The 19285-nt window shown below is 38.1% G+C and overlaps 1 protein-coding gene across 3 annotated transcripts in view; it reads left to right on the top strand.

The window, feature by feature from the left end:
* Positions 1–19285, top strand: part of TPP2 (tripeptidyl peptidase 2) — a 62837-nt gene that overhangs the window by 34212 nt on the left and 9340 nt on the right. For 2 of the 3 annotated variants that reach the window (XM_040991161.1, XM_040991163.1), the window contains exons 16-25: positions 2169–2275; positions 3812–3966; positions 4999–5115; positions 5306–5406; positions 6852–6948; positions 7968–8105; positions 9349–9593; positions 9808–9886; positions 11686–11724; positions 17261–17412. In XM_040991161.1, coding sequence (XP_040847095.1) covers positions 2169–2275; positions 3812–3966; positions 4999–5115; positions 5306–5406; positions 6852–6948; positions 7968–8105; positions 9349–9593; positions 9808–9886; positions 11686–11724; positions 17261–17412 — 1230 coding nt within the window. The remainder of the gene's footprint in view (positions 1–2168; positions 2276–3811; positions 3967–4998; positions 5116–5305; positions 5407–6851; positions 6949–7967; positions 8106–9348; positions 9594–9807; positions 9887–11685; positions 11725–17260; positions 17413–19285) is intronic. The other variant, XM_040991162.1, reaches the window with a different exon arrangement.

Below are 19285 nucleotides of genomic sequence, written 5' to 3'. Positions count from 1 at the left end.
TTTATTTAACTAAATGATATACAGCAAATATATATAAGACAATAAAATGTTCAGTAGTTGAAGGATTACATTGGGATTTTGAGAATTCACAAATGAAAGTTCTAAATTCGTGATTCTATTAAATTGCTCAGGTAAATATTAAGTTAAATTGTACTAGGTCTTAACCTTGAGAAACAAACAGTGAAATTGAGGATGTTAAATTTTTTTTTTAAGATTTATTTTTATTATTTTTTTATTGGAAAGGCGGATATACAGAGAGGAGAGACAGAGAGGAAGATCTTCCATCCGGTGAGCACAACTGCCAATGCTATGCCAATCCGAAGCCAGGAGACTCTTCCGGGTCTCCCACGCGGGTGCAGGGTCCCAAAGCTTTGGGCTGTCCTCGACTGCTTTCCCGGGCCACAAGCAGGGAGCTGGAAGGGAAGCGGGGCTGCCGGGATTAGAACCGGCGCCCATATGGGATCCCGGGCATGCAAGGCGAGGACCTTTAACCACTTGCGCCACCGCGCCGGGCCCAGAGGATGTTAAATTTTAAAATTAAGGTGAACGTGGATAATTCACATAGTTAGATGCCAGCCATGTGTTCTGAAGTCCAGTGGGGCCTAGACAAGGTCAGAGATAAGGATTTTAGGTTTCTGCTAACGCCTTCGGGAAGGTGTCTGTGCTCTCTTTGAGTGACCACATATTCTACTTTCTGTTGCTGCTTCTGCTCTCCAGAGCTCATAGGAAATCTTTGTTAAGCCCATGGAAAATTTGTTTTCCAAAAAGCAATGCCTGGATTTCAAGATTTTTCACAACAGAATAAGCATCTTTTAATTCCTTTTTTTCATGAATATTATTAAGTGCTTTTATATGACACTGAATGTCTCCACTTGTTCTTTTTTCCCTACTAGAGTTAGGAGCATGGTTTGTTTTGTTTTGTTTTTTATAAAATCTCCAGCTGCTAAGAACAGTACCTTTCACATAGTAGGTGCTGATCACATGGGTGTCATACTGACAAGAGTTTGTCTCTAGAATACACCTAGTGCTTCCAGAGCAGATGGTTTTACAATGGACCTTTGTGCTTAATTTATTTTTTACAAAATTAGTATTTTTAGTTTTTAAGTTATTTTTTTTTACCAAGATATAGTTTTATTAGTAGTTCTCCCCTTTCCCTTTTCTTTCTTTTCTCCCCATCCTTCTCCCCCCCCCCCCACACACACACCTTTCTCCCAGTCCTTCCTACTTTGTTCAGTAACAGAGTTGAGCATTCTGCTGTTTAAGTACATAGTGACATTACAAGTAGAAACAAAGGTAGAGAGTCTAGTATCATTAGCTCGGTATATTTAACTGTTTCACATTTATTCTTTATTGTTCAATAACATAGGAGTATTTTGGTGCCTACAAGAGAGTTTAGTTAAATAACAATCTTATAATAATGGTAATGACACTATTGGTGTCAGAGAGCATGGTTTTTGATTTTACTAATAATCATTGGACAGTGCAGAATCTGATATTAGTCAATTCTGTAAGTGTTGTTGAATCGCTTTAACAAAAAGAAGTAGAGTATGTAAGCTCAGGAAAGTATGAGCACTTTTTAAAAACCTAGTATCTGTGTAATTGGTAGAGTTTAAAATAAGCCCCAGCTTGATGGCCTAGTGGCTAAATCCTCACCTTGCAACCTCTGGGATCCCATGTGGGCCCCGGTTCATGTCCTGGCTGTCCCACTTCCCATCCAGCTCCCTGCTAGTGGCCTGGGAAGCCAGTAGAGGATGGCCCCAAAGTCTGGGACTCTGCATCAGCATTGGAGACCCAGAAGAGGCTCCTGGCTTCAGATCGACTCGCCTCTGGGCATTGCAGCCACTTGGGGAGTGAACCAACATGTGGAAGATCTTTCACTGTCTCCTCTCTATAAATCTGCCTTTCAACAAAAAAAGAGAAGTGTTTCTAAAAATTTTAATGGATAAGTAGAGAAGTTCACCTGTACTCCACAATCCAAAAATCATCTAATAATATATTCCAAAAATGAAACAGTGCATGTGCTACTTTGTAACTAGCTTGTAAGTGCATATGTTTATTTCTGATGAACTTTACATTTATTGAGCAAAATCTGGAATGCCTGAGGTTATTGCAAATGTAAGACTGTTGTCATAAAAACATCACATTTAGTAATTTATTTTTATTTTCAGAGTAAACGAATCATCACATTATGATGTGGCCTTTGCAGATGTACACTTTAAGCCTGGTCAGATTCGAAGGCATTTTATTGAAGTTCCTGAGGGTGCCACATGGGCTGGTAAGTACAAGTCAGTGTGTCTACAAGCCTCACTTCGTGTACATGCTGGTTCGTAATAGTTACGACTAGAGTATGTGAGCATACGGGTTTTTTCTCTCATATTTGGCACCTTGCTATATTAGGTTCAAGCTATGTGTACTTACTCACTTAATACAAATCAATCTAATCATGTAGCAGTTGCGTTAAACTTTCAGGTCTGTGGTAACTAATACACAGAGTATTCCCCCCAAAAATGGGATTTCTGGGATCAAGGTTGACATTTTGAGATTTGACTATTGTTTACAGCTTTTGTGCTCTTGAGGAATAGTAGGGGTTTTTGTTTTTACTATTTGCTATATGTTGATATCTTTACCTAATAGAGTATTAAACCTTTGTGAAGTGAAATGAACATATGTTATTGTAAAAATTTTAAAAAGAAGGAAAGAGAGTGTTGGGGAACATGGCAGGAGGGAGGGTGGAGTGGGTGGTATCACTGCGCTCTTAAATTTGTATTTTGAAATGTGATCACTTTAAATAATAAGATATTTTTTAGAATCACTGAACTGAAAGGGTAAAGCACTGTGGTTAAGATGCTGCCCAAAATACCCACATCCCACGTGGGAGCTCCCTGTCCACTCTGGCTTCTGACTAATGAATGCATTCCTTGAGTGGCATCCAGTCATGTCTCAAGTGCTCAGCCCCTGCCGTCCACATGGGAGACGGTGGGTCAAGTCAAGCCTGGCTGCTGCCCCTGTTTGTGTACAAAGGGGATGAGGATGTGGGAGGGATTTACATTTCAAATACATAAATCAATAAATGTTAGAAACAAGAAATGTACCACAGGTGAGGCCTATTTAGTCAGGTAGAAATGTTATTATGATGTTAGATTTGCTGCTCCAAGCAGCCGATTAGGTTCTGAGAGCTAGCTCTATATCTGCTTGTCCCAGTAAACAAGAGAGCCAAGGTGTTCTTCAGTCCCCTTGAGCTCCGGGAGCAGCTGTATGACTACGCTGAGGTTGTTTCACAGTGATTTTGGTTTGGTTCCAAGCTGTGCCACAAAGTGAAATCCAGTATGTGTAGTTCTAATGCTCACACTATATACCATCAAACAGGACACAGATAGACCTGGAAGGAGAAGCTTCCTGGAAGGAAATGATTGATTAGTAGAACCTGAGTTTCCAAAATGTTGTAGCCTTCTTTCCTTTACCATTTATTACTTGGTTTTCAACTAAAACAGAAGGAAAGGAAGGAATTACTTATACAATTATTTGTACAATGTGCAAATAATAATTTGTACATTGCTAATAGCTTAATGTTTCTTGGTGTTTACTGCATGATAATTGTTCAATATCAACTTATTTCATATAAAAATATTCTACCCTTCCAGCCTTACTAATATCGTGTTTTTTTTTAGAAAATAGTATGTTTTTCATTTTTTAATATATCGTTTTATTTGTAGTATTTATTCCTAAAGAAGTAGGCCATTTTAAAACTCATTTCTGTGCATTTTAAGTCTTTAACAATCCAAAAACTTTGCTTCTCTGCTTCCCTATCTAGAAGTTACCGTGTGTTCATGTTCTTCTGAGGTGTCAGCCAAGTTTGTTCTTCATGCTGTACAGCTTGTGAAGCAAAGGGCGTATCGAAGTCATGAGTTCTATAAGTTTTGCTCCCTTCCAGAAAAAGGAACACTGACTGAAGCGTTTCCTGTCCTTGTAAGTGTGAATTGCTGTTTGCAATCCTAAAACAATTTTGACATAAATTAACACTGAGTATTAGAATTCAATGTTGTAACCTGCATTCAAAGGACATTGGAAGTTTATGGTTTTGTTATTGTCAAATGTGTGAAATAGAAAGATAATTAATGTACTTGAAAGCAAGTCTGACCTTAACATTCATGTCTTTGTAACTCTGCAATAATTTAGTCAAAGTGCTAGTTGGTAGATTCTAACACCTCAGGACTTGGACCATGGTCTGGATTGCTGCCTCATGAGTAGACCAGGTCTCTCAGACTTTCCTGCTTCTCACATAACTTATGAATGTTCACTTACTGAGAATCCATGTTGTAGATGAAGCTGGTGCAGGTCTCCATCCTCTTTGCTTCTGAGTTAGAAACGTGTCCTCTATGGAAGCAGAGCATGCTCGTGTCACCTCCGACACTTGCCGCTTCGCATTTACACATGGTGTCATCTTTCTCCTATAGCTTCATTTCTGGAAACTTTCATTTGTACTCTGTACGTAATTCATTTTAAACTCCCCAATTCACTGACTACTGGAAACCTTAATTTAAAACTCAGTGGTAGGAGACAGTTTTACTTGATTGTTGCTTCACTTTTTAATAGGAAGGAAAATGTTAGTGAACATCTCATTTTGCTTTGGTACCTGTGGTTGGTGAAAATGCCTTACACAGTCATCCTTGATGTTGTCATTCGGTCTTTTTTTTTTTTTTTTGCTCCTAGTTCTTTATTCCATGTTGTTTTTTTCAACACATGCTATTATGTGTGCTTTCAAAAGCCACCTGAAATCTCCTTTGACAAGAAGTGTAAGTAACTGTGTGTGCAAATGCTGGCACCCTGTCTGTACAGTAGCGATTTGTCATTTTCCTAGCTGGTAGGAGTTCCTTGAGTTGTCTTACTTTAAACAGGAAAAGCTTGAAAGCATAAAATGCCTCTTTAATAACTAATATTTATATTATGAATTTTGAGCAAAAATAAGAGATCTTTATATTCTGACATTTTTATTTGTAGGGTGGAAAAGCAATTGAATTCTGCATTGCTCGTTGGTGGGCAAGTCTTAGTGATGTCAATATTGATTATACCATTTCTTTCCATGGGATTGTGTGTACTGCTCCTCAGTTAAACATTGTAAGTCCTACAGTATTTCCATGCTTTTGAATATCATTTATTTTTATTACTGAAAAATATTTTCATTGGTTACATTTAAATAGTAGGCTTTGTTCATGGATACTTACATACTTTTCAGTCTACACTCTTATTTTTTAACAAATTATTTTCAGTAAGGAATGAGGCAATAATTTGATAATGTCCTTTGTAGCATGCATCGGAAGGAATCAACCGTTTTGATGTTCAGTCCTCCTTGAAATATGAAGATCTGGCTCCTTGCATCACTTTGAAGAGCTGGGTCCAAACATTGCGGTATTGCTCACATGTTCGATGTCATTAGGGATAGATCTCCTATACTCTTTGTGAAGCATTTTTTTAACATTTTTTGTTTAATGTTTGTTTATAATTTTCTACTTGAAAGAGAAATAGAAATCACCCATCTACTGCTTCACTCCTCAAGTTCCTGCAGTAGCCAGGACTGGGCTAGACCTAAGCTAAGCACTCGAAGTGGGTCTCCCACATGGCTGTCAAGGGCCGTCATCTGCCGTCTCCTAGGATTCACTACCAGAAAGCTAGATCTCCAGTGGAGTTCCGGCCTCAAGCCAACACTCTGGTGGGGGATGCTGGCATCCCGAGTAACATAATTCCCTGAAGCACAGTGCCCGCTGTTGTAAAGTATTTTTACAACAACATGTTTGAAAGCAGGACACTGACCTGTACTCACATATTCACTACATTATAAAGATACATGGCTTTTACAGTTTCTATGAACGGTCTATATCAGCATGAAGCCAAATCACAACTACATTATTAAGGTGCAGTGAGAAGCTAATCCTTGAGATGCCCGCATCCCATATTGAGATGTGGTTTGAGTCCCATACCTCTTTGACCCCAGCTTCCTGACGCTTCCTAGCAACAAGTTGCCCTAGTACTTATGCCACCCCACCCCCCGTATGCAAGGCAGGCTCTGTGTCCTGCCTGGCCCACGTTTGGGTGTTGCTGGCATTTGAGGACTGACCCAGCAGGTGAGGGAGATCTCTGTTTCTCTGTGTGTGCGTGCGTGCGTGTATGATTTTGCCTTTCAAGTAGGTGAAAATAAAATAAGCTTTATTTTAAAGAGATAACCAGCTAGAGGTGGTAGCCAGTGATGCAGTAATGCCTATAGATACACCATTTCTAGAATTATCAGTAAAATTAAAACTGCCAACTTTTGAAGATACAATAAATCATAACATTTTAATGTTTTCGGCCTAAATCTCAATAGCTAGAAGTAAATCCAAGGAGTAGATTATTACATTTTACAAACATTAAACTTCCCCAATCTCAGTATCTTCCTTCATGAAATCAGGACCTTAATAACTTACTTGAGAGAATATTAGACAGGTCAAGTACCCTGGTCAGCCTGAGCTTGTGTGAGAATGTGGAGAACAGGAGACAGGTCAGGACCTATGCCCGTGCTGTAGGAGTTGCCGTCCTAACGTTTGGTTGTGGTTGTGTTAAGAGCGCTATGCAACATTTGCAAGTCCTTTTGGTAGGGAAAGATTTCCTTTGCCACATTTATTGCAAAATGTACCCATATACCTTATGATTTTGTTAAAATTAAATGAGTTAATGAATGAAATACTACTGAAATCTAAAGACAATTCTCAGGAATATTCACCTATCACATTTTATAATGCATAAATTTTCTTGCCTGTGATTTTATCTCATTAAATAAGCTCTTCGATCAAATCAGTTATTTAATTGTCTCATTACAGCCCAGTAAGTGCAAAAACAAAACCTTTAGGATCAAGAGATGTTTTGCCAAATAATCGCCAACTTTATGAGATGATTCTGACGTACAACTTCCATCAAGTAAGTGCCTAGTAAAATATATCTTACTGTATTTTATTTAGGAGAGTGGAAGGACAATCTATAGTATGGTATGAAATGGAATTAAGTAGCCAACACTTCTTATTAGAGGTATTCTTTAGCAGATCCTGATTTGTAATTCTTTATATTCCATTCATGGTGGCATGGCCTTTGAGCTTCAGTTTCTGCAATCACCTGTGTCTATCCAGGGATGCCATCTGAGACAGGCATGGTTATACATCTCAGAATGTCACGTACTGGTTCCTGTGAAGCACACATCAGAACAGTGGGAAAAAGATCAGGTTAGCTCCTAGTTGAAATGGTTGGTAAAAGTAGATGAGACTGCTGTAGATGATAGATCAAAGTATTGCACAAGCACTGATTACAATAGCTATTGATATCATATTAATTAATTTCCACTGGAGGACGTGATCTTTGTTCTTCATGAATTGCTAGATTACTGTATATAAAGTGAGAAGAGGTTTTGAAGGAGAGTTTCACAAAGGTTATAGAAATGCCTGTTGTATGACCTTGCTAATGAGTGCCAATATCTAGCTTTCTACTTTTAAAAGTCTGTAAAGCCAGGCCCAAACAGTGGCATAGGATGCTAATCCTCCGCCTACTAGCACCAGCATCCCATATGAGCACTGGTTCTTGTCTCAGCTGCTCCACTTGAATCTCTGCTTATAACCTGGGAAAGCAACGGAGGATGATTCAGGTCCTTAGACCTCTTCACACATGTGGGAGATTAGGAAGATGCTCCTGGCTCCCAGCTGTGGATCAGCTCAGCTCCTTCTGTGACAGCTATTTGGAAATAAACTAGCAGATAGAAGACATAGAAATCTGCAAGGAAAAGTGTCTTTTATTAATGCCACAATGGTAAATGTTCTGTTTTCAAATCTTTTTTCCAAGATAATTTTAATACATTTTCATTAAGAATTCATGTCTGTACCATTAAAAATTTATAGTGGAAATCATACACAAGCTATGTTGAATAATCACTCTTATTTTTTTTTTTTTAGCCCAAAAGTGGAGAAGTAACCCCAAGCTGCCCACTGCTCTGTGAATTATTATATGAATCAGAATTTGACAGCCAGCTGTGGATTATTTTTGATCAGAACAAAAGACAGATGGGCTCAGGTGACGCCTATCCGCATCAGGTATAGAATGAGCAGTGACGTTCTCACCTCCCAAGTCATAACTGCTAACTTCTTAATGAATATTTGTGTTTTTTTAAACACGGTTTTACATTTAGTAAATTTCTAATTCTTGAGAGGTTCCGCTGCCAAGTAACAATTACGACAACCTCTCTGCCTGAGTTTGCACTAACACCTGCTTTGGAGCAGAGGAGGCTAAGGATGACCCTGGAGACAGGGCAGCACAGGGCAGCACTTGGGTTTATAGTACATGTGCTCCCTGCACAGTGTGTTCACCTGCCTGTGATGGACAAGCATGAAGAAATGATCTCAGGTGTGAATGGGTTGATCACGACCACTGCAGTAGTGGCCGTGTGGCCTCGGTTGATTACATCTTTTCAGATTGAGAGTGCTTACATGTCAAAACTATCCTTGTGCTCTCACACTGAAGGGAGACAATTTTCCAGTAATAGAATTTAGAGAAATGTTTTCCATGAATAAAATATTACAAGGAATTAGATAATTCCTGTAATTTTATGCAGAAAAATGAAATAATTTATTAAAGTTTTAAATTAGCCATTCAAAGAAAATCTATTTTTTCTCAAAGCAGGTAGCATTTGTAATCTCAGTACATACAGGTTACTGCAGTGCCATTAAGTTAGTGACTTTTACATCTTCTCAGAGGAAAAATGCTGACTCAGAACATAGCATCCCATCTTATTGTGCTCATTAGCCAGGTCAGGCATAGAAGATTTTTATTCTTTGGTCTTTGCTGACTTGTTTCTTCTTGTGTGTTAATTAGGGAAGTGACACTTTAGTTGTAATAAAAATATTCCCAGAAATCAAGTATATACACCGATATTTGTATATTCATCTTGAGCATTGTTTTGTACCTCCAATTTACTAAATTTTTGGCATTTGGGGTATGACTTAGACAACCCACAGCTAGAATGTTGTTTTGCTTATGTCAGACTGAGCAGATACTGATTGAGTTTAGGCTATCAGTGAGGCCTGCTGTAGAAAGAGTACAAGTTTGGAGTCAGACCTTACTTGAGTTCCCTGACACTTTTTTTATGTTGGCGTAGGCAAGTCGCTTGATGCTTCTGTCTTGTTAGCCTGCCAGCATGCTGAACTATGTGTGTGTGTAAAATACTCAAATACTAGCTTGCAGGGTGCCTCCCATTGTATTGCCCATTGCTCTTCACCTTCTAACTGTGATTTCAACTAGCTTGGTTTTCAACCTTTCTCAAATGTTTTTCTTTTGCAGTATTCTTTGAAACTGGAGAAAGGAGATTATACGATTCGCCTGCAGATTCGTCATGAGCAAATCAGTGATCTGGAGCGTCTGAAAGATCTTCCATTTATTGTTTCTCATAGGTTGTCTAACACCTTGAGTTTAGACATTCATGAAAATCATAGCCTTGCACTCTTAGGAAAGAAGAAATCCAGCAGTTTGACATTACCACCCAAATACAACCAGCCTTTCTTCGTTACTTCCTTACCTGATGATAAGTAAGTGAAAATATCGATTTTACTTACTGACTGTCATTTTTGTATTATCATTATAATGTTAGTCCCTTACATTAGGATGAATTGAGTGTATGTTCATCTGTCATTTTAGGCTGAGGTTGTTTTTCAACTACTCTTTACTCAAGGATAGAATTGTTTTGCTATTTCCTTCCTAAATTATCTTTGTGACACTTCCTTCTTTGATTTCTGTTGTTAGAATACCCAAAGGGGCTGGACCTGGATGTTACCTTTCAGGATCCTTAACATTATCAAAGACTGAACTTGGAAAGAAAGCTGTGAGTATTCATTTTTACATTGAAATTACCTACTCTGAAATTCTGTATTTCTTTGGAATGGAAATCAAATCCGCATTGGAGGTTGAATAAATGAGAAAATGTTGCTGGAAAAAAAACATTTTTTTATGATTTTTTTTTCCATATCGCTAATAAAGGTAAATTAACATGTAATTACCTTTTAAGAAAATCATATTTGTGTAGACATTTAAGTGTGTTTTTTTTTTCATACACCTAAGTTCTTGTATCCTAAAACCATACAATATAATGTGGTTAATAGGCTTGAACTTTTCTATGAAGCGTATAGCTCCACATCAGACACAGCTTACGTGAATGGGATGTTGAAAGTTAGCATACAATTTTAACAACATAGAATATAAGGGATATAGGAAGAAATTTGAATATCTGTGGGTGCTTCTAAATAACAGAACAATTAATACTGATAAAAGTAAGTTTTCACATTTGTACAGAACTTTCTTTTGCTGGAATGTTACATAATTACATAAATTGAAGGGTTTGGGGGAACTGCCCTTTACAATCACAATTTTATTAAATGTTTTTCATTATTATAGTTTAGAAATTGATGTTACAAAATTTTGTAGGTATTTGTGTTAGTGTTTTGCCAATCTCTGTTTTTAATATAGATTTATTGTGTGAACACTGTGTATACAATTCTGTCACCTTTTCCATGTTACCTACCATTTTAGCTCAATGCCAGTGAAACCAATTGTCGTTCCCAGGGTTCTGCATTCTCTTGGGCATTAGTTTGCACAGAGTACATTAGTCTATCATTTAATGCTGGAGGTACTATATGCTGTTATCCAAATGAGTACATCTCATACACCTTTACTTCTTGATGAACCAAAAGCCACTTATTCACTGTCATTGATGTGTAAGTTGGGAATTTGATAGAAAGAGTTGTTTATGCCAACATTTCATAGATATAATTTCTGTTACACTACTGATACATATGAATACATACTTTATTATAATTTCAAATAAATCATTAGCTGATGATCCTAGAATCTGTGTGTGCACTAATTTGAGAACTCCTGGTAGTAGTCTCTGTAGATCTCATCTTATGGGAAGCATAGCTGTTTCAGCCATGCATTTCTCACCAGCAGGCAGGTGACGCTTCTGAAGAGTTAAAAAGATTGTTAGTCTAAGTGATTAGAGTGACTCAGACGTAGTAACTATTGTTGACTGTATTGTTTCATTGGCAATTGTGAAGTCAAATTTTAAGTGTGTGGGATTAACTTAGTTTATTGTTGATCAGAGGAGGCAACATTAACATAATCAATCCATTATAATTATCAGCACATTGTTTAATAACTCCACAGTAGTTTGCGTTGGTTGTGTATTTGGTGGTGGGGATGGCAAGTGTTGACTTTACTGCATGTTGACTTTCACAGTAATTGTAAATGATGCTTGTCATAAGAATGCATACACCTGTGATTATCATGACATGCTTTAAAGTCAAATTCTGTAGACCATTAGCTAAATTCAGTCTTTAAACCTTCATAAGCTAAGGACTATTGATTTAATAGTTTTTTCAGTTAAAAAGTTGAAAAGCTTTTTTTTTCCCTGGAAATAATGTATTTAGGTGCATTTTTTTTTTCTTTAAAAAATGAAGTGGCAATGTTGCTTTTTAAGAGCATGCCATTTTCATCATAGACTTGACCCTCCTAAGTGCTGTGACACATACAAGTGGAACGTAACTGGAAGACAATTAGACAGAGGTGGTGTCTCCATCCTGTGTAGATCGTGCATGTTTTCTTACAGAATGTCGTTCTAACTCCCAGGGGCAGTCTGCTGCAAAACGACAAGGAAAATTTAAAAAGGTACTGATTGTCAGTTCTTACAAAAGATGTCTGAACCCTTACTCACATATTAGTTGAACTTTCTTCTGTCACTAGTATAAGTCTCTTGTAACAAACTGCTAGCTTCCTTTCTTCACATTCTGCAGTATAATGCTCTTAGCAGTGCTGATCTACAGAAACGCGTGTTTCCTAAAGACACTTCTTCAGTTTACATGGCTGGAAGACCCTGGTTTTCTGTGGATAGACAAATTTTAATGCTATTCATTTCTTATATTAGATAACAGTTGAAATCTACAGTGTTTAAAATCCTACAGACAGATGGATGCGATTTTTTCTTAGGTGAATAAGATAAAGAACTTAAGTGTTTTTAAAGTTTACAAGCATTTTTATTTTGAATAGTTTGATCAATCAAATTAGTCTTATCTTTTTGAAGTGTTGTTTTGTTTCCTATTGTTACCTCTGGCCTCATTCTGGAAAGTAAGAGACCAGGAGAGCAATGGGTATAGTAAGGTCAGAAACAGACTGCTGGTTGAAATGAAAGTTCACACCCAGGTCACAGCTGATTGAAGACTGTAGCTCAAATGGACTGGACTTCTCTGCCACTTCAGACAGTCTTTGATGGACCCCTAAAGCCCAGTTTAGAACATTGCGGCTTCACGTAATGCTGTCAAGAGAGTGCCAATATTTATGCATGCTTAACATCTTTCAATGTTTTAGTGATTTGTCTCCTTCAGGGATGAAATATTGCAGTGCAAGAATCAGTAGTATTTTAAGGTATAATGAGAAGAGGTCTTTATGTTCCCTGATTTGTAGTAATAAGAAACTAGAGAACACCATTTGATGATGAGTAAATCTCCTTGTGAAACCATGCAAACACTTTACTCAAACAAAATGCACCATCAGAAATTATCTTTTCCCAATAAAGGATTCTTATAAAAAATAGTTGTTTTTAGGCTGGGTGTGTCTTGACCCATTTAAGGACCTTGTAAATTCATTTAATGGAGCATAGCCATCATTTAAAAATAAAACAGGAAATGTCAGTTCACTCCCAGACAACTATAACTTTGTTATATGTATTGATGTATTTATCTTTGCTCCGTTTTGAAAGTGGTTTGAAAGCCACTGTTTTGGGGAACAAGGAAAAGGTTTTGTGGAATCCCATTAAAAGTAAAAGGCGTTTGTCATGAATACCATATCTGGTTTCTTCCCTTATTATACATTTTGATTGACCTTTGGGAATTTGTATAGATTATTTTGAATTAACCTATAGAAGGTAGGAAAGAAAAAAAAAGATAAATTATTGAATGTACTAAGAGATTATTGTTGAAAATTATTAAACCTTGTGTAAAGAACTTAGAGTTATCTTTACTTGTTTACACTGTAACACTGTATCAGTGCGAATATATGGTATCTTATTTTTTAAAAGATTTCAATCACATAATTTTTTTAGTTGTTGACAATACCAGTTAACAATTAATATGTCATTTCCCATGGATTTTTCTCTGGATTATGTAGACTTTTTTTTAAAGATTTATTTTTATTGCAAAGATATACATAGAGAGGAGGAGAGACAGAGAGGAAGATCTTTCATCCGATGATTCACTCCCCAAGTGACCGCAAAGACCAGTGCTATGCTTATCCTTAGCCAGGAGCCAGGAGCTCTTCCGGGTCTCCAACGTGGTTGCAGGATCCCAAGATTTTGGGCCGTACTCAACTGCTTTCCCAGGCCATAAGCAGGGAGCTGGATGGGAAGTGGAGCTGCTGGGATTAGAATCTGCACCCATATGGGATCCTGGAGCATTCAAGGCAAGGACTTTAGTCACCAGGCCATGGTGCCAGGCCCTATGTTGACTTATAATATGGAAAAGTCCACCACCATTTTAAAGTTCATTGAAGTATAAAGCAACAGTTACTTTTATTATATTGTAATCAGCACTAGATCAAGCTATTAATCATTTAGGCAGTTGTATCAGTTTGTATAAAGCTTAATTTTTTTTTTTTTTTAGTTTATATATCTTATTTCATAATAGAACCAAGAAAACTTCCTCTTTTTGTTGCCCTTTAGGGAGTGGCGTGTTATGTCCCTGAAGAGTAGTTTCTGTTTTGACAGATGTTTCATTTTCTTAAAAACATTGTTCAGTTTTTTAAATACTTCTCAATAGAAAACACATCATAGCACTTTTGCCCTGAAGATTTTTTTTTTTGACTGATTATTTAAACCGTAATGAAGATTTCTTAAGATTTAAGGTAGATTAATTCTGTTAAATTATTCCGGTATTATGCCTTTGAAAAGTGACTTGTAAAAATACTTGACCAAAAGAGAAATGGCTGTGATAAGGCAAATAAAAAATGACCCCTTTTATTAGAAATTAAACCAGTCGGGCCCGGCGCGGTGGCGCAAGTGGTTAAAGGTCCTCGCCTTGCACCCCCGGGATCCCATATGGGCGCCGGTTCTAATCCCGGCAGCCCCGCTTCCCTTCCAGCTCCCTGCTTGTGGCCTGGGAAAGCAGTCGAGGACAGCCCAAAGCTTTGGGAACCTGCACCCGTGTGGGAGACCCGGAAGAGGCTCCTGGCTTCGGATCGGCATAGTATCGGCCCGTTGCGCTCACTTGGGGAGTGAATCATCGGACGGAAGATCTTCCTCTCTGTCTCTCCTCTCTGTATATCCGCCTTTCCAATGAAAAAATAATAAAAATAAATCTTTAAAAAAAAAAGAAATTAAACCAGTCGTGCTCGTAACTTAATAAAAGTTTTTATCTTGAGTACTTTATAGGATGCTACTAACAATCATTAATATGATATATTTAATATGTAAAATGCTAGTTGTAAAGCCTGGGCATTTTCCCTAAGGTAATTCAGGATAAATTTTGTGTCTGTGCTTTGAACAGTAATTTGAGATTTCTATGGTAAGAGATTTTGTAAATGCCTTTGTTAGAATGAGTTACTAATCATAAATTACCTTTACTGGATTACTCATTTTAGACCATTTTCTGTACTATAACACTAATTGCAACGGAGGAACTGTCCCACTGCACTGGCTTCCTGCCAGCTCGTGTCCTCCCTCTCTGTGGGGAAGGAGACGTAGGAAGCTGAGGATGAACATCTTGCCAAGCCAGGGTTTATGTTCTAGAATACTGGATGACAAACTTGAGTCCAAATATTGAGTCCTTTTTATACCTGAGTTCTCAGTCTGTTTACATTAGTACTAGCAAAGTCACCAGCCCAGATTTTGCAGGTGCCTTATGTTGGCTTTTCCTAGGAAATGCCCATCTAAAAGAGTAAACCTGAAAAAGGAAGGAAGGGCAGGTGTAGAGTTCTCAAAGAGTAGCCGAAGAAAGAGGCTTCTTGTTCTCCCACACCTGCAGTTCACAGAAGGCCTTTGCTTCCAGGGTTGCAAGCTTCCGAAGGAGGGGGCACTGACTGGCCAAGGTTGCCCTGAGTGGTCTCCCAGCCAAGTCGTTTCCTAGGCTTTTACTGAGTCATGTAAAGCAGTAGCTACTCTTTTTGTTGTTAATACTACTAGAATTCCAGTGTAGATCTTCCTTTCTAATTCTCAGAGTAAATATGAGCATTGCTCAGATGGTCACATGTCTATAGTATGTACACGGAAAGATCCTACTTGCTAGGGAATGGGGACTTGGAGAGCAGTTTTTGATTCAATTTCTGTAAGGCTGTTCCTAAAATCACTGTAATTAATGCAATGAAGACTTTTGGGTAATATGATTTGCTTCAGTTTTAGAACATTTGTTAAAATGAATATAACATTTTAATACATTTTACTTTTAATACAAACATGAAGATAGATTTTCAAAAAATGACTTAATAATGGTTTATTGAAGACACCTAGTTATTCCAAAAACAGACCTGGCAAGTATAAAGTGATTTCATTTCACAACTTATAAATTATTTTTCATAGCTAAATACATGCTAATGAAACAAATATAGTTAGGGTCCATTTCTCTGCTGTCTTCAAAGCAGAAGTCCTGGGAGCTGGGCGTGTTTGCTTGGTGTTCTCTCTGCAGGTGTGTGTATTGGTTTCTGCCTGTCCTCACACATGACACTGTGCTCATCAGTGTCGCAGCTGGCTCTGCTGCGAGGCTTTGTGGTCACCTCCTCCCTCTTGTGCACGCTGTCTCTGCCTAGGGCCTCTGCTGATCACTTCCTTCTTGATGATATTTTCTCTGTGACCCTGGATTTCTAGAACACCATGGACCCACCTCTCCCATGACCCATCCCTGCCAGTTTTATTCAACCCCATATATAATTTAGAGTTTTCGGTACCAAAGAAAACACTGTTGATCTCTAATCTGTATTCTTCCATTTTGCGTCTGATTTTCAGTTCAAGGCATTACTAGGATTCTTTTTTTTTTTTAAGATTTATTTTTTATTTTTTATTGGAAAGGCAGATATGCAGAGAGGAGAGACAGAGAGGAAGATCTTCCATCCGATGATTCACTCCTCAAGTGAGCGCAATGGCGGATGCTATGCTGGTCCGAAGCCAGGAGCCTCTTCCGGGTCTCCCACGCGGGTGCAGGGTCCCAAAGCTTTGGGCTGTCCTCGACTGCTTTCCTGGGCCACAGGCAGGGAGCTGGATGGGAAGCGGGGCCGCCGGGATTAGAACCGGCACCCATATAGGAACCCCGGGCATGCCAGGCGAGGACCTTAACCACTGTGCCATCGCGCCAGGCCCTCATTACTAGGAATCTTAAGTTTGCTTCCCAACTTGTTTTCCTGAGTTCATTTTTGCCTTCTATGATCCATTCCACAAATAGTATCAAGTTACTAAGAGGAATCAAAATGTTAAATTCATGCAGGATCCACACAATCATTAAAAAATAATTTTTTGGTATGTCACTGCTTGTGTAAGACTCTGGACTTAGGCATCTTCATGCGCTTAGAACAGGTTATATTTGAAGTTCATTTAGATGAGGTGTTACCTCTTGGGAGTGACCATCCAGAACCTCTGTGTTTCCCTTGGTTCCTTCACCTTGCCTATCAGCCACACTGTTCTTTTACTTGTTTTAATCTCTGTATATCATCTGTCAGTATTAGAGAGTAGCTACTTACTTGTATGTTTATTATCCAAATTTCCACGTTAGGATGTTTGTCCCTCAGGGCAAGAGGGCCTTTTCTGCACTGTCAGTCACCTGCTTCAGCATTGCTGGCACATGGTAGGCCTCAGTCCTATTGATTGAATAAAGATGCAAATGTCTCCTTCAGTTAACTTGGACAAGATTTTCTTTAACTTGTTTTGCTCCCCCGTTCCAATTGAAATGTACTTTTGATAGCATTTTGTCAATAAAGCTAAGAAAAGTGAAAACTCTGATCTCTTCTTTAAAAAGAAAAATTAGAAGCATCAATATTTTAAAATTGAGGAGAAAATTACTGGAATCTCAGGTTGTAGTTTTTGATACATTGTGGCCCTTAGAATCTGGAGTACAGTGTAGTACAGTCCAGATCTATTCCCTTGTGGGACATGATATCCAGCTATTGAAGATGATTTTAAAGTATGCAAAATTAATTATATTAATATAAGAATTTCTCTCCACATTTGTAGGATGTAATCCCTGTTCATTATTATTTAATACCTCCACCAACAAAGACTAAGAATGGCAGCAAAGATAAAGAGAAAGAATCAGAAAAAGAGAAAGATTTAAAAGAAGAATTTACAGAAGCATTACGAGATCTTAAAATTCAGTGGATGACAAAGTAGGTTTTTGGTGGATTTTAATTCTGTAAATATTTGGTTTTACTTTCCCAGCCATAACAATAAATGAATAGGTTATATATAAACATAGTAACAGCACATGATAGGATTCTAACTATTTATAAGTTTTATTGTATTTGTTCCTATAATTCTTTTTATGATAGGAATTTAAAATGTGTGTCTTCTGATTTTTTAAATTGGAAGGTATGAATAAGAAAGCAAAATAATTTCTCCACCCTCCAAAGATAATGATTGTGTGTTTTAGTTTTCTGTTTGTACACGCAGTAAAATGAATAATGTTGTGTTCTAGTTTTCCAATTACTTTTTGATTATGAACATTTCCTGTCATTTGATAGCCCATTAAAAATAGCATTTTAATGACTGTATCATTTATGGTCTGCTAGATACATCATCCATTTAAGCATTTTGTCTAGCATATGCATGTTTATAGCTTTTCTCTGCAATGCTTTGATGAACATTTTTATCATGAAGACTTCTTTAGTTTCTGTCAACATCTTAAAAATACAACTGTTGAGTCACATTAATTTTTGACAAACATCTTGGTTTTGCCAAATGCTGTCTAGAGCAAATATAATATTGTGCTTCCTTTACCAGTATATGGGTGCTACTACAAGATTCAAAAAGGCCACTATTGCTGTCTTTATATTTAGTTAGTAATTGTCAAGGTTCAGCTGTTTGGATGTTAGCCTTCATTTTTTGCACAGGTTGTCAAATGAAAATGTTCTTTGTCCATATTTCTGTTATTGTGGCTTTTAACTTCTTACTATGAAAACAAAACTAACACTTTTCTGGACTTGTTACAGTTCACACACACTCTCTCTGAACTTACATTCTCCATTTGTCTGTTCTCTGATCAAGTCAGTGAAGTTTGTCCTTTGGTGTTGCAGCATTGCTGATTGTCTAGGGGAGTGCTCTGGCAGAACAGCTCCGTTAACACAGTCCTCAAGGGAGCAGAGCTGTGTCCTATGAAAGTGACTCCCACGGTTAAGCCAGGATGGGGACTGCAGTCCACATTCATGTATGCCTTCCGCTTAAAGCTAGAGTGTACCTCCATCTGCAGTCAAGGAGTTTAGAGCTTTCTCTGGCTGATTACAGTAAGATGTACATTCTTAGTTTGTTCCTGCTCCCCAGTGAAACTAGCAAAAGTCATTTTTTGAGGCCTCTTGTCCTAAGCATACTGCCAATGAGTCGATGTTAAGTAGGAAAACAGGAAAATTCAGCAAAAGAGAAGGTGAGGTGTTTGTGCCAGGGCTGCTCCCTGCCCGTCTTCCCCACCCACACTTGCAGCCTCATTCCAGTGAGGCAAAAATTGACACTCAAACTGGTGCCACCATAGACACATGCTGCCTCTCCCTCAGCTCCCAATTGCAAGGAAGAATTCTTCCTGGGAGGCACAGGGCATCATTTCTCATTCTGCTCAGCCCCATCCTTGAAAGTGGTGTGGAAGATGCTGGTGCCTGGTGCTCAGAGGAGACTGAGCCTACCCACCTGGCTGTACTTCCCCAACCCATCAGGCGGACACAGCTCCTGCAGTGGGCGCTTCACTCAAGAGCGCCACCTGCAGCCAAGAGCTCACTAGGGGATCCGAGGTTAGGAAACACTGCATATATGACAGAGTAGAAATAATTCAAGCCTGATTTCTGTCAAAAGCAGTGAGGAAGAAATGAAGTAAATAACCATCTTGAAACAAAGATGGGAATACCAGGGAAGGAGAAAGTGGGAGACAAAACATTGATCTACATAAAAAGGCTGCTCAGTGAGCTCCAGCTAAAACAAATGCAAAGAAATCAACAGAGACATCATCGCAAAATAGGAAAAGAAGACTATAAATTGAAAGCAACAAAACAAAAACTA

The sequence above is a fragment of the Ochotona curzoniae genome, unplaced genomic scaffold (genome assembly GCF_017591425.1).
Source record: "Ochotona curzoniae isolate NIBS_2020 unplaced genomic scaffold, NIBS_Ocur_1.0 contig_64, whole genome shotgun sequence".
NCBI classification, from domain to species: domain Eukaryota; kingdom Metazoa; phylum Chordata; class Mammalia; order Lagomorpha; family Ochotonidae; genus Ochotona; species Ochotona curzoniae.
Note: the sequence above shows the minus strand (reverse complement) of the source record. Positions and strands in the feature narration are given on the sequence as shown.